Below are 27,477 nucleotides of genomic sequence, written 5' to 3'. Positions count from 1 at the left end.
GTCTTGTAATGATAGGACAAGGAGTAATGGGTTTAAACGGGCAGAGGAGAGATTTAAACTAGATGTTAGAAAAGGCTTCTTTATGGTAAGGGTGATGAGACACTGGCACAGGTTGCCCAGGGAGGTTGTGGATGCTCCCACCCTGGAAGGATTCAAGACTAGGTTCTAGTGGGAGGTGTCCCTGCCTATAGCAGGGGGTTGGAACTGGAACTGGATGATCTTTGAGGTCCCTTCCAACCTGAACCATTCTATGAACTACTGGCTCTGTATGCAGTACTCATTAAAGTAACTTTTTTCTGCTTCTATCAAGTCCAAGGTGTCTGGGCTGTAGATGCTACAAAGGGAGATGGGGCACCCTCCCTCTTTCACTCCTTTTCACTCCTTCACTCCTTTTCCACTCAGGCGTGGCTTCTAAGCTTGGCTACTCAGATTTCTGTCTACAAACAACAGATTTGTAAAACAGCTTTAAGGCCTGGTGTTGCTGCTGGCTTGCTGCAAAGTGACAGCAGCACAGAATATGTCCCCTAGTGTCTGAGTGAAACGAGACAGTTACCCTCAGATAGGCATAAATGCGCTATTAGATGGTTGAGAAATACATTTCCCCCCCCACACCCCAAAGCCCTCCTGGGAATTTATTGTAGTGCCTTTGATGTAACTAATTAGCCTGCTCAAAGTAAGCAGTGACTAACAGTCTAATAACTGGCTAATGGAAGGAACTTCATAATGTTTTCAAATCAGGATCCTTTTGAATGTTTGGCAAGAGGCTGAGGAGCTTTTCCCTTCTGAGAAAAGGTTGCCAATAGTTAGATCTTGATGTCCATATCTGAAGTTAGCTTTCGCTAAGTTATATTTGAGTCTTCCTGGCTCTTTGAAGCAACAATCCTGGAGAGACTCCGAACATGCAAAGCTTGAGTTCTAAACTTCACCATCAGACTTGGAGCAAGTGTCGTAGCGTGCTGGGGCTGTCACACAGTAACTTGCAGGTTTTGCTGGTTTTTATAAGGTGGAACACTTTTTAAAAGGGGAAAGGAAAAAAAATTAAGACTGGTTTTGCAAGAGACTTTTTTTTTCCTCCTTCGAGTTTCCCAATCCTCAAGTAGTGAAATTCAAACATAAAATTTACTTGAGCAAGTGAGATGTTTCTGCCAGCCTCCTAGTTCTGCACATTTAAAAGGAGAAATCACAGGCTACATGTTAATTTTGCCAATTAATTTTACCTTCAGATGTGTCTTACTTCTGCAGTAAGGCTTTCTTCTTCTCTTGTCCACTGGAACTACAAAGCACTCGTACTGCTGAGAGTGGCTTTCTCATCAAGCTTAATGATACAGCGTTTACATGTGCTAACAAACATCTCCACTAGGTTTTCCAGACACAAACCATTCGTGCCCAATGGTGGGAGAGTTTCTGGTGCTGGGCATGAGCCCCTCAAGCTTTACTTCTCTGAGTAGTTTCACTGAATCCACAGGATCACAGTGTAAAAGCAAGCAGGATTTGTGCTCCGTAGACACGGTGAAGCTAAACTGGAAAGCTCACAGCCTGCTCTTTACCTGGGTGCAGGGCTCAGTGTTTTTCCTGCAGCAATGTCGTCACCAACACCTAGAGCAGAGTGCTGGGAGCTGTGCTTGCCAGTGGTGTTCAGTGTCACTGCAATAACCCACTGTCTGCCACAGGAGAAACACTCAGCCCTGAACTTGGGAAAGCAGAAAATGGTTTTCAGCTGGTTCAATTTAATTTGTTTGTTTTTGTTAGTTTAAAGCCTGTATGGAAACGGGCTAGGAGAGGGCTTGTTCATATGTGAGGCTCCCACTCCTTAGGAGCCTGACATTGTGAGTTGCTGAGAATTAGAGGTTTCATCAGTTTGGCTGAGGCTCACAGCCCTCTGTGCTTGGGCTGGGCAGCGCAGGGGCTCAGGCTGCCCCTGCCAGCTGGTTCAGTGGGGTAGCTCTGGGCAAACTTGGCCCACAGGATACCACGGGAATCTGGTTTGCAGCAAGTGTCTTCCACGGCTCCAAAGTCATTGAGGTCAGTGAGATGGCTCAAGTGTCAGGTCAGTAACTTCTTGTCTGCCTTCTGAGGGTGAGAGTCCTGGGACTGACCAAGAGGTTTCTACAGCACTCTGTGCCTCTGTATGCAGGTAGTTGTGTCTGCAGCCGCCTCTTGTGTTCCCCCAGTAGGACTTTTTTTAGCTTAAATTAGACTTTTAGCATTTTCCTGTAGGGCTGATGCTGGGTTTTGTAGATGTAGACTCCCAGATAAATCTGGTAGGTGTTTGCTTGCATGAAACTTTAAAGGTGGGATGGTTTTTTTTTTACCTAATTTCATATATGCCATCTTAACTTCAGCCACTTGATTTTAGCTGGGAGCAGTTGAGGAGGCACCAAGCAGTGTAAATTTGTCTGAGTAATCAAGAAATTGAGGCAGAGACATTGCTGCTAACAAAGCTTTCTCTGATTAGGTGCCTGAAAAAGTTAACCTGAATTTTAAGCTACTTCATACCATTTGCAGGTTCCTCAGCAGTCTTGGGGAAAGAGTTACTTGCACAGCTGGAAAAGACTGTGAGCCACGTTCTGCTGATAGCAATGCATCACTGACTTAACATGGGAGCAGTGTGAGCTCTTTACAAGCCCACTCTCATCTCCTCCAGGTCAGTGGGGAGCTCTGCCACTGACCCGGAGGAGTGCAGGATCAGGCTCTGTTTCAAAAGTCATGGAAACTGTATTGGTGCACTCTGTTCTGGCTGCTTCTGTGCTTTCATAAAAAAGGGCTGAATTGAGTTGTGCAGCAAAAAATGAATGTCTCTCATTTGTGGAAAATAATGGAGTGTTTAGGTAGGTATTGTTGGAACTGGGTCTGCTTTATGCCTTGTTGGTAAATCCTTTTTTCTTCCAGTGGCAGTTAAAAATGGCAAACAAAAGAACTTAACAAGTTTCTACAACCAACCAACCAACCAAAACCAGAGAAAAGAACTGTGCATTCATATTCCAGAGGTCACAAATCAGTTCCTGGAAAATACAGTTTGTATGGTGATGGGAAAGGAACTAAGCTGAAAATCCATTACAAATGGGAATATAAATCTATAAGGTTTCAGTGGGGAGCTCAGAGAATGGATGCTATTTATAAGCACAGTAAGTCTTGTATAAAGTATGCTTAAGCACTGCAAATAAAGTGAGTCCTGTACTTGTTATCTAACAGATTTTATAGCCTCTCGTGTGGTGGGAGTCTATTTTTAAAACCAATTATGAGCATTGTGCTTCATATCTGTGTTAGTCCTTCCAGAGCTTGTACTTCATGTGCAGTTGCTCCAAGTGCAGGGAAGTAGCAAACATGGCACCAGGAAGGCCCAGTTTAAACTACTGTACCCAGCCAGCCCAAAACTTTGGTTACAGCACACGCTGTTTTTAAAGGCAGGCACAGTCCCATGGATGTATTTACTTCTGCTTTGCTCTTAAGGTGGCCAGAAAGTAGAGATGAGTGTGTATATACAAGGTGATGTGGGGACCCATGTCCTCATGAGCCTGGCACTTGCTCTATTGCATCATTTCTAAGAAGAAAATAGTAAGTCTCAAAAACTTAGACCCTCTTAAATGTGAGGAGAAATTGCTTGCTCGCTTAGGTGTCTATGCTGTTAAGACTCTAAGTAGTCAATCTGTTTTACATTCCATCCCCCCTTCCTTCTGGCTCACAACAACCTAAAATGCTACTTTTCTGGGAAAGATGATATTCTGACTTGGGTTTTGTAATTTAATGATGGAGAGTTTCCTTAGTAAACCAAATTTAGAGTACTAGAATGCTTATCTTATATCCAGACCTTGAACATAAAAGGCATTTTATACCAGCAATTGTTCATTTAATGAGCAATTGCAGAGTGCAGGCCGGTGAAGGGATTGAGCTATATGCACCATTATTGCAAGAAGTATTCTGAAATACCAGAAATAGGACGTAAGCTCTGATCAGGGGGACTGTGAGCACAATTACCTTCTTTTCAAATCCTTCTGTGACACTGCGGGAGGAAAAAGGACTTTGAAACTTGAAAGGAAAGAGCTTGCTTTCAACCTCAAAAGCTAGGAGGAAAGGGCTCTGAAATTTGCTCAGTATTCCCAATTCACCATTAGCCTGTTTCTTCCTTTAGCCTCAAGGCATTCTCCGCTTTTTGAAAAGATGTTAAGAAATTCAGTCACAATAGAGGGCCTAGTTTTGAACATGTTTCACTCGGTCCATTGAGGTCTGGTCTTCAGCCTTTGTGTGGGGTGAATTGAGCTGAGCAGCAAGCTGGTTGGGGAGAGGTGAATGAGCAGTCTCTGTGCAGTCACAAATTCTGGCAAAGAAAAGATTACCCTGCCCTTTATTTTACAATATGCATTCCTGTACAATCCTGCTAGCGGCGATGTGCGGAGCCGAGCTGGTGCTTAGGTCAATATGGAGCACTTGGTTTATAGCAACTCTTGTTAAGTTTGTCTTGTAATTGAAGCTGCTGTTGACCTTGCTTGGAGACCATTTGTAAAACCGTTTATTTAGCATAAACTGAAATAATAAACCCTCCTTCTTTTAGGCTGATTGTGATAGGGTGACATTAGTTTGATTTAATGATTAGCCGCCTGACCCCTCAGCTAGAGAGAGCTGCTTGAATAGGGAGAGTTCACTAGGAAGCATACAGGAAGAATACTAATGAGCTTGTTAAATTTAGCATGGCACCAACCACTTTTAATTCCTCTAATGGGAGAAGCACTGCCTCTGAGAGAGAGGGAGGGAGGGAGATGAGGAGCAGGGGGGGGAGACAGGGAGAGAGAGGGAATGAGAGGGAGGAATGCTCATGTCCCGATAGCTAGGAAATTTTGGTCAAGAGAAGAGCTTGGAGGGAGCATCAGCCAAGGTCTCTTGGACTGAGTTGTAAGTATCTTGTTTTTGACTCTCAGCTGGACAAAGTGTGTCAGCAGATGGCTGTGCCTGCAGGTTGCATGCAGAAATGGGGTGGGTGTGTGTGAAACTTCTACATAACCAGATTTCACTGGGCTCGCAGTGTCTTGTTCAAGCAGGGGTCTCTATAGTGTGTGGAGACTGGGCTTTATTTCTTTTTAGTGTGGTTTAGCAGTAGATTTTAACTATTTTTCAGTTGCTGACTTTAAGAGGTGTAAAGTAAAAAAAAAAAACCTGCTTTCTCTTGGTCTACAAACAATAAAAGAAAGAAAAAGGAAAGAACAAAAAGTTCAACAGGGAAAGCAAGTCTCATGGCTTTTTTTTCTCCTGATTTTTAGTTTTCTGGGTTAAGAGAGCTGAGCAATTAAAAGTGTGTTTATTCAGGCTTGCTGGCCAGGGTGAGGGTTTTGCAAAAGCTTGTTGCTGAACTACGGTGTGCTTCTAACAAAAACTGCTGCCCAGCAGAGTGGCAAGGCTAAATCAGGCATTTCTCAGAGGGCTGAAGAATCTTGGATTAAGGTGATCACTCCGGGCTGGGCTCTTGTAACGTGTCTCTGGATACCGGCTCCTCAAGGCAGAGCAGGCTGTACATGAAGAAAGAGAAGCTTATGCAGATTGCTCCTGGGGGCTGATTACTTTCTGCTTTTCTTATTTAACTCCTCTCTCTTATGCCCCTAAAGATGGGGTGAGCTATGCTGGAGTTGGTGAGGTCCCATTGTCAGCAGGTGGAGATGAGGGGGGATCAGTCCCTTTGACTTTGGCGTTTGTCTCTCTGCAAGAATTCCGTAAATCAGATCTTTCTTTTGACCCTAAAGCTGAAACGTGAGCAGAGCAGTGCTAATCGTTGTGTATTTGGCTGTAACCCCCTCGGGCAGATGCTGCCGGGGAAGTAGACTGTTTGCTTACACTTCTGCTACAGACTTCCACTTGTTGCCATGGTGGACACTATGCCTCTGTCAATAATTTGGCCTGGTGTGACTTGCCCACACTTACTCTTCAAACTTTATTGAAGGAATGGGCTGAAACAGAACCAGCTCAGCTTTCTGCTTTTGGCAGACTGGAGTGGCTCGGCTGCCGCTGTGAGAGCCGCTGTGAGAGCCGCTGGCCTTGCTGCCAGGGCACTTTCCCCGCTCAGCACCAGCCTCGCTCCTGCAAACCGCCCGGGTTGTGTCCCGGAGCATGGCCACTGTCAGCTTTCTCATCTGCCCCTAGCAAAAGCAGCTCAGTGGTGTGGAGCGTGAAAGAAACACTCAGCGAGATGTTTGCCCGCTGAATGTGCCTTGTTAATGCATAAACACCGTCATGTTTACTTAACACACACACAAAAAGCACCTCAGGGAGAACTTCTCCATGGCAGACAATGTACAGGGATGTTTGAATTCCAGCAGCAGGCGGTAGTAATTTCCTCCTAGGGACAAAGGGTTGATGCAGAAGGAAAAATACTACTTTTATTTCTCTTCTTTTTTTTTCTTTTCTCGAGGAACCAAAAGAAAAGGAAAGCTTTGTAAAACAAAACACATTTTTTTTCCCTTAATTTTCCAAGTTGCTCAAAGAAGGTTTTGAATTTCTTTCAGCAGTTTGGACAATCAGCTTGTTCCATAGCAGTCACCAGTACCTTGATTCATGACACATGCGTGGTTTGAGAAGGAAGGAGTAAAAGTGGAGCTTGCAGACAGACGTCGGCTTCTTGTTGTACCCCAGGATGGCAGTTTTAGCAAATATTAACTTTATATGGAAGAGTAGAAGAACTGAAGCCCTCTCTGGTCCTCAGATTGATTATACAGCCCCACAAATCACTCCAGCTAGCTTCTTCCCATACTGTGGTGGTAGCACAGGTTAGCTTGCTCTGCTTAAAGGTCTGTCAGCATTTCAGATGAAGTGTAATCCCCTGTTTTTACAGGAGTTTACATCTCATCAGTGAAAGTTCACTCTAGGTTGAAATTTAACATAAAAGACTCTGGGCTGGAGAGAAATGCGATGGAAAATATGACTTTGGGGTGATTAATATTTTATATGTATTTTTTTTAGTTATACAAGCAGCTTTCTAAAAACCTCATATAAGTTTTAAAGTTTTAGGTTCCCTTTTGCAGCTCTCTAACTAAAACCAGCTTTGATATAAAAAGTTGAAACCTTAAACCCTGCTAATCCAGAGCAGGGACCAGTGCTTGTGCATATTAATAAAAAGTAGAAAAGGGCAAAGAGTTCAAACTTTGCAGTTTTGTTGTCCATTCCCATTAACTCTTTCTCCTCAGACCCTGGAAATGCTCTGTGTGAAGAGTTACTGCTGGCTGTAAAAAGAATTCAGTCCCTGGAAGATGCTGATAAGTCAGCAACCACTGGTTGCTGTAATACTTGGAGACAGAAGAATAGTTAAACACTCATAGGCTTTGCTGCTGGATTTTCTTCTTCTTGCTAGTGGGGAGGAAAGGAGGCAGAGAAAAGCACTACATTCAAAGCTGTAGTTAGTTTGTGCTTTGGACATCCAAACTTCAGCTCCAGGTATCTGTACTTGCACTGCCAGTTTATGCTTTGGACATCCAAACTTCAGCTCCAGGTATCTATACTTGCACTGCCAGTTTATGCTTTGGACATCCAAACTTCAGCTCCAGGTATCTATACTTGCACTGCCAGTTTATGCTTTGGACATCCAAACTTCAGCTCCAGGTATCTATACTTGCACTACCAGTTTATGCTTTGGACAACCAAACTTCAGCTCTGGGTATCTATACTTGCACTGCCAGTTTATGCTTTGGACATCCAAACTTCAGCTCCAGGTATCTATACTTGCACTGCCTGTTTCTCATTTAACTCGTATGGAGGCAAATAGGTTGAGTTACGCCGGTGTCAGGTTTGGTGAAAGTAGTTTCCTGGTGAATTGCTGGGTGGAGCTCTCTTTGCAAGAACCACTACACCAGGGTGAGGTACAAGTCAAACTTCAGCCCTGCCCTCAAATGACTGACAGCTATAGTGTGATCTTGGCACTGTTGCCCATGAGCCTGCCTTGTGTGGGGGGTTGTAGGGTATGCGTTAGTTTTATTTCCTAGGGGTGTTTTCATTTCCTTTCTACTCACCTTTTTTTGTGCACAGTGTTTAAGAATCTGAGGTTCTGCATGTGCTAAGCAACTTTGGAGGCTGAGCCTATGTACCAGTACTTTGTCAAGTGGTATTGGTCTGCATTTTATGTTCAGCACAGTTGATTGAGCAAGGCTGTACCTCGAACACAGGTATCAAACAGAGGATTACAGCTAGCAGTTGTGTTTGTTTTAAAGAAACATCTCTGTATTTTAAACCAGTAGTATAACTTAAGGAGAGCATCCACAGCAGAGACTTCTGCAGCAGACAAAACCACGTGCCACACAGCACGTATGAAATGTACCCAGAAACATGTATCTGCCTTTTGTGGACCACAGCTGTTTGGTGGTCTGCTTTTCAATGAGTATGTGTAGCTCCCGGGGTAAAAAAATCATGTGGGACCAGAGGGCTGTTTCAGAACCTGGCTCTGGAGGTACATGCAAGAGGAACTGTTAGAGTCGTCATCAGGCAGCTCTTTGCCTTATAGGTTTTGAGGCTTACTCCAGACTAGGTCTTGGGTTTGACCCTCCTAATTTATTTTTTCTCCCTCCTTCTTTTCCTCTCGTTCATTAAGAATTTGTGGGCATTATCTGTGTGAATATGGAAGACAGAGGGAGAAGCATGACCTACCACTCTGTACACACATTCAGGTGGTGACACTCTTCGTGTGGCCTCACTCACACAAGTGTGATGCTGCTGGTGCTGTATATTGAGCAATTTTATCCGTTTCCTTGTTACTCACCTTAGTCCTGATGACTGGCGACCTTCCTGCAGTGCTCCAGCAAACTTGCAGCGAGTGGAGCTGGGCTGCAGAGCGGCAGTGGGTGGCTAGGTTTGATTTAGGCCCAGCTGGCAGGGTTCGTCTTCCCCTCTTTGTGACAAATCATTTGTTGCCTCCCTATCAGGCAGCCCAAACTCGGAGGTAAGAAAACAGGCAGGCTGTGTCTGTTCTGCCAGGATTGATAGCCCCTCCAGTAGGAGCATCGGCGCATGGGTGATGATGATCTACTGCTTGGCAGCTGCCCGCTCGGAACGGGCAGGCTTCCCCTGACCATTCCTCACAGCCGCACATGCACCTACTGTCACCAACTCACACCATAAGGAGGGGGTAGTGAGGAGGAAGGTGGGGGAGAACTTTCCTTTATTGTATTTGTTATAAATGGGCTAAAAGTGTGCGTCTCTCTTTCTCCTTCCCCTCTCTCTTTCTTCTCCCTCGTTTTTTTGCAGAGGATGAAAGTCCTGGGCAGACCTATCACAGAGAGAGAAGGAACGCGATCACAATGCAGCCGCAGGGTGGGCAAGGCCTCGGCAAGATCAGTGAAGAGCCTTCCACGTCGAGCGAGGAAAGGGCCTCATTAATCAAGAAGGAGATCCATGGATCTATATCGCACCTTCCCGAACCTTCTGTACCTTACCGTGGGACGCTCTTTACCATGGACCCCCGGAACGGCTACATGGACCCGCACTACCGTGAGTACCCACTGCTGCTTCGGTTGGGGATGCAGAGGTGGAAGGCTGTCAAGGCTGTCCAATCTCAGGTCATTTTATCTGGGGCTTTGCACTGTGCCCAGGGAGAGCTGCTTGGTGGCTGGGGGGTGGATTTTGAGGGAAGCACCACCTTTGTTTCCTGAGGTTAAAAATCAGGGTGCAGTTGCACTGCAGCTCAGCAATGATCTCAGGCCTCTGCAAAGCAACTTCCACAGGACATCTCATCTGTTGCTAATCCCCCTTAGCCATACCGGGTCCTATTTGCTCCACCTCTGTAACACACCGAGGCAAAGAAGCCTCAGTGTAGAAAGCACAGAAGGAAACTGAACCGGGCCCTAGAATCTTGCTTTGAAAGCAGTGTTAAAGTACAGTGCTGAGAGGAGGAAGGACCATGCCTCGTACAAGGAGAGTTTGAGGAGGGGACTGAAAGGTTTATTGCTGTGTTTTGGGAGGTTTTGTTTGGTTTTGGAGGGTTGGGGTTTTTTTTAGGGATTCATTCATGTGTGGGAGTATGCAGGCTGATGGAGTGGATTTGTAATTTTCTTCCCCAACTACAATTGCCTGAAGTTTGGGGGGGGGGGAGGCAAAGGGCTTCAACTCCTCAATTCCTGCTCAAGCATTAGTAAAAAAGTAAGGAATTAACTGACACTTGAACACAGATGTGAAATGGGTTTCTCCACAGGCAGAGCATGAGAGAGTTGAGCATTTTTTTTCATCTGCTTCTAGTTTACAAAAAAAGAAAGGGGAGGGGGAAATCATTTAGTTGTGCAGTAATGAAGTACATCTTGAGGTGTCAAGGCTGGTGCCTTTTGATTATAGATTTATCACCCAGTCAGGATACAGATTTGCCATTTAACCTTCCAGTCTCCAGTTCCAGATGATGGGCTTAAAACCCACAAAGAGGGGCCAGTCTGCATTGGGTTGGGGTTTTTTTTCCCCCCCTTTTTCACATCATTCAGAAATTTTAGTGTTCTAAGGCAAAAGGTCATTAGCCAGATGACTGATTAGTGAGGACAGCTGATTAGTGCATGTTTTTTTGCTAAAGAAAGTGCCAGGGATAAAAGCTAATTTTATCCCTTCATTAGTTGGGCTAGCAGCAAAGGGGAATGTTCACTCATCAGGGTGCAGATCAAAGTACGTCTTGCACAACCTTAAGTCTCACCAACCTCCTTAAAAAAAAAACCACCAAGAAAGGAAAAAAGCCTGATTGTTAATAAGGGTGGAGGTGCTGTGAGAAACCGAGCACTTGTTGTCTTTAGAGTTTAGATCAGTAGTGAGGGGAATAGTTTGCAATGAGCTTTTGAGCTCTCTTCCAGTTTAGGCAGTTGGTTTCTGTACACCCTCCTCCTTCTCCTCCTCCTCCTTTCTTGCACAGCCCTGCTCAAAGCCTCTGGGGGAGTTCTTTCTGTTGAGGAGGATGTGCTGCAGCACACCAGTGGCAGGCTTGTCTGCCAGACCGGCACGAATGTGCAGAGCAGACGACCCCTCACCAACAGCAGCGCCTAGAAATGCTGGGTTGCAGGTTGGAGGCACCATTTGTAGCTTAAGGTTTGCTAATAAAACTGCCAAATCTCACTCCAAATCTTATTGGGGAAGCAAAATAGCTCCTCTGTTTGTAGACAGTGTAGCTGAGGAGAGATGAAATGTGTGACAAACCCGAGCCCTCAGACTAACTACTTTTACACTGAAATGTGTGACAAAACCGAGCCCTCAGACTAACTACTTTTACCCTGAAATGTGTGATAAAACTGAGCCCTCAGACTAACTACTTTTACACTGAAATGTGTGACAAAACTGAGCCCTCAGACTAACTACTTTTACACTGAAATGTGTGACAAAACCGAGCCCTCAGACTAACTACTTTTACACTGAAATGTGTGACAAAACCGAGCCCTCAGACTAACTACTTTTACACTGAAATGTGTGACGAAACCAAGCCCTCAGACTAACTACTTTTACACTGAATCTTGTGGTGCCAATGACTGTTTTAGCCATCTAACCAGCTGCCAGCTCACCCCTCAACTCTAGCTCAAGGTGTTACTGATATACTGAAGATTAAGACTAAAGAAACAGGTCTGACCAGTCAGAATGAATCTAAGTGCTTTGTATTTAGTTTATTTGCTTTTGTTTCATTGAATCTTCCTTCTGATGAGGGCTCACAAGCTTTGATGAAGCCAGCATGTGTGTGCTGTGATTGGTAACCCTAGCTAGATAGGATATTCTAGAAAACTCTGATTCCCTAAGTTGAGAGAAGAGCAGAAGCTATCCAGCATGCAACAGCAGAGAAACAGGATATTAGTTAATTTTAAATGAGCAATGTGATTTTAAAGCAGGAATCAGAAGATATCATCTGGGCAGACCTGCTCCACCGTGCTGTAGCGATCTCTCTGTTTGTACTCGTTTACAAAGTTCCTCAAGCTGTTAATGCCACCTGAAGAGCCCTCATGCTTTTATTTACCTTTAATAAACCTGATGCAGGAGACAAATGTGGTTGGATTTCTAGGGAGGCAGAGAGGCTTACTGAAATTTTCATAGTAGTTATGTCTTTAAGGTCGCTTCCAGCACAAACCATTCTATGGATGAATCATTTATATATGTACAAGATGCTTTCACCAGAGCAGGACTGGATTCAGGCTGACACTTAAAGTGGTCCATATGAAGAGGGTTGAATAATGTAGACATATCCTAGTCCTACTGTAGCAACAGGTGAAGATCCAGCAAGGCTGTTGTTCCCTTCCTTAGTTTCTTGCCAGTTTAGCAGGGCATATGGAGAGAAAATACTGTTTTGATTCAACATAGTCAGGTATGTAAACACTCAGAGTAATCCTTAGTTTCCCTGTGGTTGGAAAATGCAGACTTTTCAAGATGCCTAATTTGTGCTTCTATTTATACCCACTTTGTATTTAAAAATGTGGGCAGGCTTCCTGTAACACAGGAAAAGAGAAAATATGCTTTTTTTTTTGGTTGTTTTTTGATGAAGGACATCTGTATATCTTTTATGACAAAAAGAAGAGAAAAACCAGAGCATTTCAGTCAATTGTCCCCTCCAGGAGCTGCAGTTACTAGGGACAACTGGAATGCTTTGCATTTTCTACATGTAAATATGCTTGTCAGCATGTGTGTGTTGCAGGAGTTTTTTTGTTGTTGTTGCTGTTACAATTTCTTTTTCCTAATTAGAATGACTGATGCTGTAAATGTTAGAAATAATAGTTACCATATACGGGGAATAAATACCTCATTGAGGGGGAGTTTGCTCTCCTGCAGAGTGTGGGTGGGGATAATGGTTGTGTTTCAAGTGGACCAGCTTTTCAAACAGCCAGGATGAAACATGCTATGGAGCTGGCAGCCCTTCTGCACTGCCAGAGAGCCCCTCAACCATTTAGCAGCTGAGAATGAGAGCTCAGCTTCATGCTCAGCTCACAGCTCTCTATCCTCCAAGAGATAAAAGGGAAAATAAACAGACCTAAACCAGAAAGTTTTGTTTTCTATCATTTTTTTTTTTGTTGTTAGGGATTTCTTAGGTGCTGTTTAAACACCGAGCACAAAGTGTGAGTTTTGGTTTAGATTTTTTTTTAACTTCTAACAAACTTTTTTCTTTTGACAAACTTTGGGGGAGATGACAGAAATGCTGGAGTTTTCCTTTCATGTGTTGCACCTTTTCTTTATTGAGAAGAGCAGGGTTACTGAGCTTAATTAGTTTCTTAAATGGATTTTAAACCCTGTGTTTCTCAAACTCTGCCTGCAGTGGTAGTTGGAGCCCCTTGCTAATGTAATTTCTGTCTCTAGAGGTGGGGCTGAGGCAGGGGAGGTGAGGATAGCAACTTCCCTTTGTTACTCTCTTCCCCAATTTTAATTCCCACACAGATTTATGGCAGTGCTAAGACTGCTTGTCTCACAGACCATTCCTCATGGAAAAAATGAATCATTCCTGATGTAAACACTTTGATTTAAAACACACTGCTGGTATTCTTCCCCGGGTTTCATAGCTCATCTGGAAGAATTGTTAGTACCTAATTAGTAAAGCCTGAGGAATTATCTTAAGTAAAAAGCAGTGACAGTTCAGTCGACTCTGATCTAAAAATGTGTATACACAGGAGTGGCCTTGGTAGGATTCTTTCTGCTACAGCCCTTTCTCTCAAAGAAGTGCAAACAGGAACTCACTATTTCCCCCCCCTCCTTACCAGAGATTTATTCTGCTGGTTTGGAAGATTCTGTGTCTGTCTGGGGAGGTGGGAACTGCTTAGTGTACACTACATAGGATTAACCCTCCAAAGGTATCGATTGCCCTCAGTCCCCACTGAGTAAGCCTGGACTTCTGCTTTGTAAGGATTGGGCCCTGCATAACTGCCTGAGTTAGATTACCAGCTCTCAGTGTCATCTCTCAATCAATTTGCAACATGAACAGAAGGCCACAGCAAGGAAAATACAGTGATGCTTTGCTTGTTCACTTACTGCCTTTTAATTTCTATTGACAAGAATTCCCTTTCCTTCATCTCCCCACAGAAAACAAACAGAAGAGGAGAAAAAAAAGGAGGGGGGTGGAAATTAGAGTCTGTTTCTGCAAGTGCAAACTGGTAACTGGAAACATTGCCTTAAAATGCAGTAATTGGAAAGCAATGACTTTACATGGCAGTGTGACTTGAACCACAGTGGCCAGCTGCATGGAGCACGCTGGACAGTGACAGCAGTCTAGGTCACCACAGGCAGAGAAGCTCATGGAAGAGGGTCTTCATTTGCTTTGTAGAGGAGAGATCTGGTGGCTTCCCTTGTATTCTCCCTGGCACGTCCTGGAACTCTGGAGAGACAACCAAGACACTTCTGGATAGTCCCAGAGCAGGCAGTTTTCTTAGCTCACCTCCTAGTTTCCCAGCGTCAGCAGGAGGCAGGAGCCTGGGACGGGTTTTGATAGCGACTCTCCCCCCAGCCTTGTTGGTGAGCAGTAGGAGAGTGTCAGTGAGGAATCCTTCCAGAGATTTAGGGCTGGGGTCTTTAAAGACATTTAGAGGCTCTTCAATTTCAAAGTGAGTTCGGCCTTTCAAATAGCTCTGAAAATGCGGCTCCTACTTCATCTCTTTGTGCAGCATTTTGCGGGGGAGGGGCTGGAGTGCTTTAGTAACAAAACTCTGCACTGACAGTGATTTATGGGCTAGAGCTGAAAAAAGTAAAATCTGAAGCTTTTGATAAAACTCACAGGAAAAAAAAAAGCCTGTAGTAGAAAAGTGACTGTCAGATTATGGGTGTCAGCTGAGCAGCTGAAATGTTGGTCTTTAAGAAAATTACCATGTTTGCAAAACTGTTGGTGGGATAAAAGTCTAAGATGTAATAGGATCTTTCAGTAACCTCTCACAAATAAACTGAGGGTCAGAGGCAAGTTCAGTTTGAAATTTGGGAAGGTGCTGCAGACCTCATAAGCTTAACAGCAGCTTCTAAATGGAAATATCTTCTCCAAGATGCCTTGCAAACCTCCCACGTTGTCTGGGGGCTTGTGCTCATTGCAAGTACTCCTGCCCACTTCTGAAGCCCTTCTGTGGAATAAGCACAGGCTCTTGAGAGCCCTGGGGTTGCTGCCCCTGCGTGATGCTCTCCTTTTGGAAGTAACAGTTGCACCCATACAGTTGCAGTGGAAAGTGGCAGATAGGTGTCCTTGCTTCTACTGGATTTTCTGTCTCCTCAGTATGAGACAGACTACAGAACTGCCAATATCTGAAAGATCTTCAAATGCACTGTGCTTGAGGAGCTGAAAGGTGACATTTTTTGGCTTGTGACTTTGTTTTGTTTTTTGTAGTATTAATTTCAGCTATAAATGGTGGGCAGTGATGTACAAAGAAGTGATCCAGTTTGTGTGGATGGTAGAATAGGATATTTATGAGACAGCAATGTGCCCTTGTGGCCAAGAGGACAAATGGTATGCTGGGCTGCATCAAGAAAAGTGTGTCCAGCAGGTCTAGGGAGGTGGTTCTCCTCATCTGCTCTGCCATGGCTAGACCACATCTGGTCCAATTTTGGGCTCCCCAGTTGGAGAGAGCCAAGGGCCCACTAGAGAGAGTCCAACAGAGAGGCATGAAGATGATTAGGGGACATGAGCATCTCCTCTGATGCTCAAGAGGAGAGACTGAGAGACATAGGGCTCTTCAGTCTGAGGAAGAGAAGACTGAAGAGGAGATCTCATCAGTGTCTATAAATACCTGAAGGGTGGGTGTCAAGTGGCTTGGGCCAATCTCTTTTCAGTAGTCAGCAGACGAGGATCAGTGGCTACAAAGTGGAACATAGAAGGTATCACTTGATCATGAGGAGAAGCTTCTTTACAGTGAGGGTGATGGAGCACTGCAATAGGCTGCCTTGGGGGCTTGTAGAGTCTTTGGAGACTTCCAAACCCACCTGGATGCATTCCTGTGCAGACTACCCTAGGGGAACCTGCTTTGGCAGGGGGATTGGACTCGATGATCTCTGGGGATCCCTTCCAACCCCTAACATTCTGGGATTCTGTGTTCTCTCATGGCTCTAGGATTCTGTTGGACTTCAAAATTTTAAATATATCCTGAGGATTACATTTTAAAATGACTCTTCTCTGGCACCTAAGAGAATTGAACTGCCAGGCCCTACTCTGGGTATGGAGCCTTCCAAGAAGCTGGTGGACTCTGTTCTTCTCTCCATTTTTCTGGTTGTTCAAGTGTATGTAAGTTGTGGGGTCAGGTGTTCTTTTTGTGTGTGGTTTGGTGATTTGTTTTAGTTTGGTTTGGTTTGTTGTTTTTTCGTTGGTTGTGTTTTTTGTTTGAGGTTTTTTTATTCTATTTGTCTTTGTGAGGTTTTTCTTCTTTTTTGTTTGTTCCTTTGGTTTGATTCCTCTCCCCCCCCCCCCACATTTTTTTTGTTTGTGTTTGGATGTTTATTCTTTTTAAGGAATGGGGAAGATATATAGAGGTAAAATGAAAAAGACCTGTTCCACAGATTTTATTTGGTTGGACAGCTAAAGCTGTTGTAGGAGCTTTACAGTATCACAGAATGGCTCAGCCTGGAAGGGACCTCAGAGATCATCCGTGGCAGACATTATGCCATGGGCAGGGACACCTGTATGTAATACTGCCTTCGTGGAAGGAGACAGACTGCATTGCTCAGAGCCACAGAATCCAGAGTTTTAAGAACTCTGGAGAAAAAAAAGCCAAGAAATAATGCAATCCATCTCCCTAGCCTCAAGGCAGATCAAATGTCCCTAAACTGAGGGAGAATGAAAAGTTTCTTCACAGTTGCTGTGTCTCTTGATACATGGACATCTCTGTGACAAGATCTGTGGTGGATTTGGAATGATCTGTCTCTATATGGTAACTTCTGTAGCTTCAGCAGCTGTAAGGTGTGGAGAAAAAAAAAAAACAGCAGCCCAACAAATAAATTTAGAAGCTATACAAGTCTGAGTTGAAAAGTTTTGGTAAAGTTTCTTCTTCCCTCCTAGAGATGCAGAGATGTGTGCAAGAGATGAGATACTGCCCACTGCTGTGTTCACTGGGGGAAAAAAGAAACTCACTCCCACCTTTCCTGCCAAGACACAAACCCCACAGCATAGCTGTTGTACTCATCACTGCCATTTCAACAGGCAAGATCATTAGTTTTCTCATTTTATTAGTTATCAGAATGATCTTTGTGCAGTCAGTGAGGGTGTGTAGTGCAAGAGGTTAGCCAAGTATGAGAAGTATGCAGAGAAGTGGTGGCCAAAGAAAGATAAGCATCGTTTGCTGCACAGTGTGAAGCATCCCATCATGCCTGAGGTTGCTCTCCTTCAGTCAGCTTTTTAGGAGTGTTTTGTCCTGTGAGCATTTCTTGGCCAAGGGAGCACACTTTGAAAAGCAGCTTCTTTGACTTGGCTGCTTAGAGCTTTGTAAAGGTTAGCCAGAGCTCAGCCTCAGGCAGCTTTTGGTGTCAGGTGTGTTACCAGTATCTGTAAGGAATTCTGTGACTGCAGGAACTTGAGTCTTTTTGGCAAAGCATGGGGAACATATGGAGCAAGTACTGGTTCAGTGGTTGTGATTTTCACCAAGAACTGAAGCAGTTGCCCTGAGCTGGTGAGTGAGTACAAGCCGTGTACTTACCCGCTGTGCAGTGCTTCACACTGCCAAGGAGATGGTTCTCTTGCTTTAGTGGCCTTCTGTCTAGTCAGGGCAACAGAAGGAATTAAGTTGCCTGAGCAGAGGTTTCAACTTTCCTTTTTATATTTGGAAGGATCCTGGTTAGTCTGTGCTTTCCACCCTGGAAAGATTGGACCTCAGTACATCCTGTGTCTTCCCATGTTAGTTCTGTATGAGCATCAGTATAGGCTGGATATTAGGAGGAAGTTCTTCACAGAGAGAGTGATTGGCATTGGAATGGGCTGCCCAGGGAGGTGGTGGAGGCACCGTCCCTGGAGGTGTTCAAGAAAAGACTGGATGAGGCACTTAGTGCCATGGTCTAGTTGAGTGGATAGGGGCTGGAGGATAGGTTGGGCTGGATGATCTTGGAGGTCTCTTCCAACCTGGTTGATTCTGTGATTCTGTGATGATGATTCTATGTGTCTGAATCTAGGCAGCTGACTCCTTGTCATTGTTGTAAGCTGGCCTTTAAATCACTGTGTCTGAATGTAGAAAATAAACATTGAAGTTTAGTTCTGGCTTTATCCACATCCCCAGAGGACATCCAGCTCTTGTGAAGAAATCTGTGGCAGTTGTTGGATTGCAGCGCAGTGTCTGCAGGGTACTCCTCTTTTGTGGTTCCCTTGTGTTACTTTTCTTGTGCCTTGGGTGCTTGTCACTGAGATCTGGATGTGCACTGCCCTTCCTTACTGCTATCCTTGGGGCCAAGGGGAAGCCCAAATGTGAGGATACTGAAGCAGGAGGGCTTTGTGTCCTAGAGGATGCCTTAGGCTGGGCTGTGGTGAGTAATAGCAGAGGGAGGGCTCCATGGACCCACTCTTCCCCTGGGATAGACTTGTTGAGAAAGGCTTTGGAAGGCATTGTGGTTGCTGTTGGCAAGGTGCAGCTTCAAGATTGTCCTGTGGGAGTCGCTCAGCACCAGCTTTGGCTTCCTGTTGGAGTCCAGGATTGAACAGGCCTTTACTTTCAAAGTCGTGCAACCTGCTCTAGGTGATTTTGCTTTCCTGGAGAAGCGGCTCAGGGGTGACCTCACTGCTGTTTACAACTACCTGAAAGGAGGCTGTAGCCAAGTGGGGGGTTGGTCTCTTCTTCCAGTCAACCAGCAATAGAACAAGGGGACACAGGCTCAAGTTGTGTCAGGGAGATCTAGGCTGGATGTTAGGTGCAAGTTCTTGGCAGAGGGAGTGATTGGCATTGGAATGGGCTGCCCAGGGAGGTGGTGGAGTCACCGTCCCTGGAGGTGATTGGGAAAAGACTGGGTGAGGCACTTAGTGCCATGGTCTAGTTGATTGGCCAGGGCTGGGTGCTGGGTTGGTCTGGGTGATCTTGGAGGTCTCTTCCAACCCCTATCATTCTATGATTCTGTGATTATTTGTCATCATAAAACATAGAGCTGAAGCAGCAGCCACCAGCACGGGGAAGCAGTACTGTACTAATTATCTGCGTGTTGGTATCTGTGAGCACAGCTGCTGCATTGCCCTGTGCCCACTGGCGAGTGTGTTGGTGGCCAGCACACAGCAGTACCTGCATGGAGGTGTTTGTATGAACAGCTTTGTCCTCAACTTCGTGCTACCCTGTTAGAAACAGTCATGCTACAAAACCAAAAAGAGCTAAAGAATGGTGGAGTTAGTGTCTTTCACAATTTGTCTGGCCGAGTTTTGGGAGTTGAGCACAGTTAACTCCCAGATAAGTTTCTAATACAAATTACACTTCTTTCCTGTGTCACACTGACTAAGGTAGCAGAGTATGTCCCTCCCATTGTTCCTTCTGCTTTCCCTTGCACGTTTCAGTGCTGCCTCAAGCCATCATTTTTGGCTGAACAGCGCTGATCCAGAACCCAATGAATTCAATGAATCAACAGCTGCTGGCTTCAATGAACATTGTAATAATCCCCAGTTGCCTTACTCTGTGCTTTCATCTCACCTATTCCTTCTGCTAATTGTAATTTAAAATCATGATTCCCAAGGATCCCTGTTCACCATTTTGCAAATGAAGAGCTGAGCATTGTTATTCCTCTGTCTGCAGTCCCCTGTTGAAGTAGCTTATGGTAACAAGCCAAAAGTAATGGCATATGACATGCATCCAAATAAATGGCTGGTGGTGGTAACAGCTGTGTGTAACACCATAGCAAGTGTTGAAGCAAACTACTAATGAGGTAGAATGTGTTGAAATAAATTTCTTGCCAGCATGCCACACTCCTTAGTGTAAAAAGATACTGATTTGAGTTGTGTGGGCTTTTTTGCCAGCCTGCCTACAGATACACACCTGTTGAAAGCCTCCAGCTTGGCTTTGACTTCTATTGGATGTTGCTGTTTAAATGAAATTGGGTTCCTTGGCTGAATAAGGTTTGTTGACTCAAAGGTTGTGTTATGTGCAAGCAGTGGTTGCTCTCTTTTACCGGGATGGACCATCCTGGTACGGTGATAGGAAGCTCCTGGCACTAAAGCCATGTTTCATGATGGATGGTATTTAAGTTGGCATCAACACCAGTGGTCTGCAGTACTTTTAACAATAAAACTGGTGCCAGACATCACAAAACATTTATTTCTGTTGTGATAGGAGTGGAATCTCTTTTTTCTTCTTTTAACTAGAAGGGAGAAGAAGAATTGTAGAATCACCAAGGTTGGAAGGATCATCTAGTTCCAACCCCCTGCCATGGGCAGGGACACCTCACACTAGATCAGGTTGCTCTGAGCCCCATCCAGCCTGGCCTTAAAGAGCTCCAGGGATGAAGCTTCCACCACCTTCCTGGGCAACCTGTTCCAGTGTCTCACCAACCTCACGGTGAGGAACTTCTTCCTAACGTCTAGTCTGAATCTGCCCACTTCTGGTTGTGCTCTATTCCTCCATGTCCTGTCACTACCTGACATCCTAAGAAGTCCCTCACCAGCTTTCTTGTAGCTCAATTCAGATACTGGAATGCTACCATAAGGTCTTCTCAGAGCCGCCTTCTTTCTAGACTGAACAGCCCCAACTCTCTGAGCCTGTCCTCTGAGTTCCAGCCCTCTGATCATCCTTGTGGCCCTTCTCTGGACGTGTTCCAGCACATCCAGATCTCTCTTGTGATAGGGGCTCCAGAACTGGACTCGAATCATCTATTGCTGCTGTGATCTGCTCAGTGTTTTCTATGTAATGCCTTCTGAAATGAACATTCAGGACATACAGATTTGCTTCTTGTTTTAAGCAGTCTTTGCTTATCTGTGTGTAATAATGAGAGTTCCAAGTGTCCACCTCAGCTGTTAGATGCAGAATCTTCCTGTTTCTGTGGCTGGTTGAATTCTCCCAGCTGTGAATTCCCAGGAACCTTCTAAAGCCGAGGATGCTAGGCTGTTTTCTCTTCCCTGCTTCCATCCCACTGTGAATACTTCTGTGAGCCTCACCTAACTGCAGCTAGTCACAGCATTTGATTTTGTCACTACAGGGAGCTGAGAAGTGCTGCTGGTAGGCAACACTCTATTCAGCCTAGCTGTATGCTGCTTGTTTTTCTGATGATGCCATGTGTTAAATGGACTTAACTGGTCCAGAACTGGTTGAGTGCAAGAGTAAGAAATCGAAGATGGGAGCTGTAGCAGCATTCCTCCTCAGCCCAGGCTTTTTAGCACCATGGTGACTTACATACTGTGGCTTGCAGCTATCAGGATAAAACGTGATGACAGGCTCCTGAACCCACCTTCAGCTGTCTGGCTGATGCCTGCTAGAAGGACGTGTCACCAAGAGGGTGGGAGCATGGTTGCCAGCCTATTTGTGCTTACGGACTGAAGCCAGGGTGTGTGGCATTCATGGTAAAGCCCTGTCTCTGTGTAATTGCATTAGGGCAGTTTATACACATGTCTCAGGTAGCAGAGCTCCTCTTTTACTTGAACTGGCCAACTCTTTTCATCTAGGATGAATCCGGCACCGTTACAGCATTCTCTACACTGGTATTATGGGATGTTTGTGTGCAGCATGGGATGCATTGCATATACTAGAGTCATTTGGTGTTTTCTCTGAGGCTTGTTGCTTCCTGGTTATTTCCCTGCTTATTTTTGTAATGTGATTTTTCATATACTTCCCTATTACGAACTGGTTTTGTTTTTTAAGCTATCTCTGATGTGCAGCTTTCATATCTTGGCTCCCAGCGACGTTGAACCCTCATTGTAAAGTCCCTTCGTGGAAAAGCCATCTAGTTATAACTCTCAGAAATAAGAGGCTTGTCTCCTGAGGACAGCTCCATATTGCGGGTGGAGTATAATCCTTAACATTGTTTTTTTGCTTTCAAATAGCTGGGGACAGTAAGTCAAGGAGTGAGAACTCCCTTTGTTTCATGTAGTGTGCGTCGCAGGGAAGGAATGTAACAGAGCAGAAAATGAAGAAAGACATAAAAGAATCTCAGCTCAAGGAGGTCAGATCCATCACAGGCTTAGCTTTGCCTTCAAAGATGCCTGGGACAGGTGGCAGTTCAAGACAATCAGAGGAGAAGCATCCGCTAGCGCCGAGATAAGGGATTCTTGCAGAATCCTGCTATCTGCTCCCAGTTTGCTTTGATGTAACTCTGCTAGAGAAGACTTCTGGGAGCAGGCTACTGCTTCCCTCCGTGATAGGCTGCTGTTGTTCAGCCTTTTTAAGGTCTCATTACAGTGGTCCTTGAGGATTAATCCTCTTTAAGGTTTACATGGGAATGGTTTTGTCTGACGGCCCAGCCAGGGACCTCAGTACCACCTGTACAAAGCATTATTGCATTCTTTCATTCTATTTTTTTTTCCAAAGTGGTTCATATTTAATAGCATTTGACAGAAAGTAAACCCAAACATCTTGCATTTTTTTGCTATTACTGAGTTTTTGTTGAGCACAGCTTGAGCAGTCCTTTGCAGAGTGAACCATTAGCAGTAAATTGTGTGCTTCCGGTTTCTCTACTGAGCCTGCTGGTTTTGGCAGTCCTTTTCCCTTTCTTCTCTTGCACCCACCCCCCTTTTTCATTAATAAAGGAGGGGAGTGATGACCTTGAGCTTCAGAATCAGAAATCATCCCCTAGCCAGTTTATGTACTGCTTGCACTAGTGGATTTTGCCTTGGTGCCGTTCTGTTTGGGAAGGAGGGTTCAGGATGTGGGAATGCTGTATCAGCATTAATTTATCAAAGCAGATACATCTCTACTTAGGGTCTGCTACTGAAAAAAAACATTTCCCATTTTCTTCAAGGGGCAAAGCCTGCTCCTGGTGCAATAGCTGCAGAGAGTGCAGTAGTGATACAGGCACGAATCATCCCCTGGGGTTGGAGATTCGATGAGAATCAAGTGCCTTGCAGCCCCGTGATGTATTCTGTCATTGTTTCTGTGCAGCTCTGTTCTAGATCTGTGTCTTGGAGATGGAAAAAAGGCATGCAGCCTTGATTCCAAAGAGGAGAATGTTGCTCTGAACAGGATTTTTTCTCTTCGATGCCGTTCATTATTTCACTGGTTGAAGAGTATCAAAACGACTTTGTAACAGTAACTTTAAGAAGATGCTTAAAGTAAAAATAAAACAAAAGTTCCTGCTGGGTATGTGAAAACAGTGTCAGTGACCCTGACAAATGAAAGTAAACTTGCTGCTCTGAAGGTAGTAAGTGGCTTACTTATCCCGGTCTCACACTAGAAGCCCTTAAGTTTAGCTCACAGAATCACAAGGGCTGGAAGGGACCTTGAAAGATCATCTAGTCCAATGCTCCTGCCAGAGCAGGATCTCCTAGACCAGGTCACACAGGAGCGTGTCCAGCTCTCAGAACCTCTGTTAAGCAGCTTGGTGACTAATTCCTGTTACTATGAAAGGTGGCAGTGTGTTTTATCAAAGAAACTCCAGCATACTTCTAGCTAGAAGACTCAGCAATAGCTATAAGTTGAGGTCTGTTGGGTAAAATGCCTGAGTTGTAGTTGTTGCTACAGAGTACCTGGTCATTAGTTATGTAGTCATCTTACTTTATAAAGGAAAAACAAGCTAAAGAGCACCTTCACAAGCCTTCTGGGTTGTTTTTCAAGTGTTCTCTTTGGAATTTATGCAGTATGTTGAAAAGTGCTCATAATGCCTGTATAGCAGATTAGTTTTCTTGATATATAAAAATTTATAGGAAACCCTATAGCTAATGGTGGCTGCATAAAGCTGTATGGTGCCATTATTGCCATGAATGTGCCTGGGACTTTCATACACTCTTACATTTCCAAACTGCACTGAGTTTAAGAGTAATGCACATAGTTAATTTTTATTGGATTTGTGAAGGCCATTAAATTCTGCCTATACACATTTCTCCCCAACAGCTAGTTCTGAGAGGCTGAGAGAAGCAGAAACTAAGGACAACAACAACAAAAAAAAGCTAAAATAGAGATAATAAAATACATCATGATGTGAGGTGCTGGAGATCCCTTCAAAAGGACTTGTCTCCTGAAGAAGTACAGGCACATTCTTGGCAGCCTGAGTTGATACACACAGACACACCTGTCTGATTTATATGTACACATGCAATCGAGTGCTCCAGCAGCAGCCTTTGTGCATCTATTGAATATGTACAATAATAGAACAGTCTATACTTACTGTCTCTAACATACAAATACTTTGGAATAGTGTGACATCAAATTCATGTCCATTTCTTTCATTTCACATTGGAGCTTGTCAGCAAGTTAGACTTCTACAGAAGTCTAGTTGCAGCTTCATAAAACCCAGGGAGTTGGGTTCTGCAAGTTGCTGCTTCATAAAACTCAGGGAGCTTGAGATTTAGGTTTTTTTCTACCTGACAAATGCTAGTGCTAAGTAGTTAATTCAATTTAGTGGCAGTTTGTGTCCTTTCAGTGTAAAGTGCCAGTGTAAAGCATCTTTTCAAACTGAAAGCCAACACCACAGGTTGGCAGTGGTTCTGTGCACAGGTGAGCAGTGTTTCAGGTGGAGAGATGTGCTTGGCTACGCCGAGCTGACGTGTGAGCTGTTCTGTAAACAGCTCTGGCTCCATGCCTTTTCCAGCCTAAGCACAAGTGGACTGGATGGGACAAAGAGGAGGTGCTGATTTCAGATCATGGGAGCATGATGCTGCTCTCCAAGGATTCAGCTGCATAGCCTGCAGTGAGGCAGAAATGGGTAGAGTTGCCTTCTGGGCCCCGGGGCTGACTCCTGGCCCTGTCTTTACCTAGGCTGTAAGAAATGATGTTTCTTGGAGACAGGGCAATAAAACGGCCAGCTCTTGTACTGTTTGTACATACACCATAGTAACATTTACTAATATTAGTGGTAGTGTTTTCTAAATAATCAAAAGTACTTACTAATCAGTGGAGGTCAGCCATCCTGGCAGGTCAAGTTGTAAAGTTCAGCCATTCTTTCATTGTGAGAGGAAAACAATATGTGAAAGTGACAACCTGTGGGTTTGGTTTTTAATTTGTCTTTTTCTGTTGTTTTTTTTCCCCTGCTGTGGCATAAACCAAAAACCTGGTACTTGATTTTGCTCAATAGGAGAACAAGAATGGAAAAAGTGACTCCTGAAAAATAAGCTTCCAGAAAGTTCTAACAAGCTTAAAATAGCATCTTGTAAGTCTTTGCATAAATCTACTCCAGCAGGTGCTACTCAACCCTCTCTTTTTATATATGTATAAATATATGGGGTGTGTGTGTGTATGTGTATTTATCTTTTTATCATCAAAAGTGCCTTTGCACTTTGGTGCTTCCTTTGTGCAGGTTGATGCTTCCACTGGTCCAGACTCTTCCAATGGTAGCAAATTCTGTATTTTATATTAGAAGCAGTAGAATCTTGCCTTTTTTTAGGAAGGAGCAAAATTGTAATGGAACCAGATCTTAGGCTAACAAGTGTGGAATGGACTAGGAGGTACTCTGATCATAGAATCCAAGAATGTCAGGGGCTGGAAGGGACCTCGGCAGATCATCTACACCAGCCCCCCCTACCAGAGCAGGATCTCCTATACCAGATCACACAGGAACACGTCCAGGCAGATTTTGGATATCTCCAGAGAGTGAGACTCCACAATGCCCCTGGACAGCCTGTTCAGTGTTCTGTCACCCTCACAGTGAAAAAATTCCTCCTCGTGTTCACATGAAGCTGATGGTTACAGCAGAGTGTGTTTGTGTTTAGAAAATGCCACTCTGAAAACACACAAATGTGATACAAGAGAAACGTGTATGTATGAAATGGTTTTGTACATAGCATACAGCTGCTCATCTATACATCTTTTTTTGGAAGTGGCCATAGGAACTGTAGGTAGTTAGCCCTGAAAGAGGAAGGGGATACTGAAAAAGGCTATGAAATGCTCATTATATTGTTCCAGTGAGTGTTGGGTACCAGGTGATACAAATCGTACTAATTTAAGAGTTCAATGGGAGAAAATAAACCTCAGAGCCTTCTAGGGTCTCCTCCTGCACACCTTCTTTCTTTGGACTTCTCTTTTGATCCAGATCATCCAAACATTTCTCCTTATTTCCTATACAGTCTTCTGCACACTCCCATACCTTCCAGATTCCATTTTGTCCATGGCCTGAATATCTCTGGGATGATCTGTTGTATGATTCTGTGTTTTCCTGACCTTTCTCAGTACTTTCTTCCTGGCCTCTGTGTCCCCAGGCATGACCAGGTGACAGAGCAAAATGGAAATGCCATTCAAGCAGCTTGAATCAGAACGATAGAATCAACCAGGTTGGAAGAGACCGCCAAGATTATCCAGGCCAACCTAGCACCCAGCCCTATCCAATCAACCAGACCATGGCACCAAGTGCCTCATCCAGGCTTTTCTTGAACACCTCCAGGGATGGTGACTCCACCACCTCCCTGGGCAGCCTATTCCAATGCCAGTCACTCTCTCTGCCAAGAACTTCCACTTAACATCCAGCCTAGACTTCCCTCTGCACAACTGGAAACTGTGTCCTCTTGTTCTGTTGCTCATCAATATCTACAGCTACCTGAAGGGACATTGTGGAGAGGCTGCTGCTGGTCTCTTCTCACAGGTAATTAGTGATAGAACAGGAGGGAATGACCTCAAGATGCAGCTGGGTAGGTTTAGACTGGACATCAGGAAACATTTTTTTCCCAGCAAGTGTGGTCAGGCATTGGAATGTGCTGCCCACAGAGATGGTGGAGTCACCAACCCTGAATGTGTTTAAAAGTTGTTTGGATATGGTGCTTGAGGATATAGTTTAAGGGTGAACTTTACAGAGTAGGGATATTGTTTGGGCTTGGTGATCCTGAGAGTCTTTTCCAACCTGAATGTTTCTGTGATTCCGTGATACGTTGGAGATCTCCAAGGAAGTTTGTGGCAAAGCCACAAATAAAGATCTTTGTCTAATGTGCCATGCTAATTAACTAGAAAGACTTTCAAAGTGGATTGAAATCTCTGCTCCCAGCTTGGTTTTCAATTTGGGTGATTTTTTTTTTAACCCTTCATTTGATAGATGCTCTTTCAAAGTGTTTTTGTTTGACAGATTTTTTTTCACCATGAAGCTGCTTAAGAACTGAGATTGCCTCAATAATCTCACAGTTGAATTACTGCTCAAGCTGTAAATTATAGAATCATAGAATCAACCAGGGTGGAAGAGACCTTGAAGATCATCCAGTCCAACCCATCCCCCAGCCCTATCCAGTCAACTAGACCATGGCACTAAGTGCCTCAGCCAGTCTTTTCTTGAACACCTCCAGGGATGGTGCCTCCACCACCTCCCTGGGCATCCCATTCCAATGCCAATCACTCTCTCTGTGAAGAACTTCCTCCTAACATCCAGCCTAGACTTTCCCCAGCACAATTTGAGACTGTGTCCCCTTGTTCTGGTGCTGGTTGCCTGGGAGAAGAGGCCACCCCCCACCTGGCTACAGTGTCCCTTCAGGTAGTTGTAGAAAGCAGTGAGGTCCCCTCTGAGCCTTCTCTTCTCCAGACTGCACACCCCCAGCTCCCT

At 44.5% G+C, this 27,477-nt stretch overlaps 1 protein-coding gene across 7 annotated transcripts in view; it reads left to right on the top strand.

Moving 5' to 3' along the window:
• The window catches only part of GLI3 (GLI family zinc finger 3), a 257,010-nt gene that overhangs the window by 87,828 nt on the left and 141,705 nt on the right, over positions 1-27,477 (top strand). For 6 of the 7 annotated variants that reach the window (XM_064169911.1, XM_064169912.1, XM_064169907.1 and 3 more), the window contains one exon: positions 9,214-9,456. In XM_064169911.1, coding sequence (XP_064025981.1) covers positions 9,214-9,456 — 243 coding nt within the window. Of the gene's footprint in view, positions 1-4,803; positions 4,888-9,213; positions 9,457-27,477 lie in introns of those variants that run through there. The other variant, XM_064169913.1, reaches the window with a different exon arrangement.

The sequence above is a fragment of the Pogoniulus pusillus genome, chromosome 32 (genome assembly GCF_015220805.1).
Source record: "Pogoniulus pusillus isolate bPogPus1 chromosome 32, bPogPus1.pri, whole genome shotgun sequence".
Lineage (NCBI taxonomy): Eukaryota > Metazoa > Chordata > Aves > Piciformes > Lybiidae > Pogoniulus > Pogoniulus pusillus.
The sequence above is the reverse complement of the archived record's forward strand: the minus strand, read 5'-3'. Positions and strand labels throughout refer to the sequence as shown.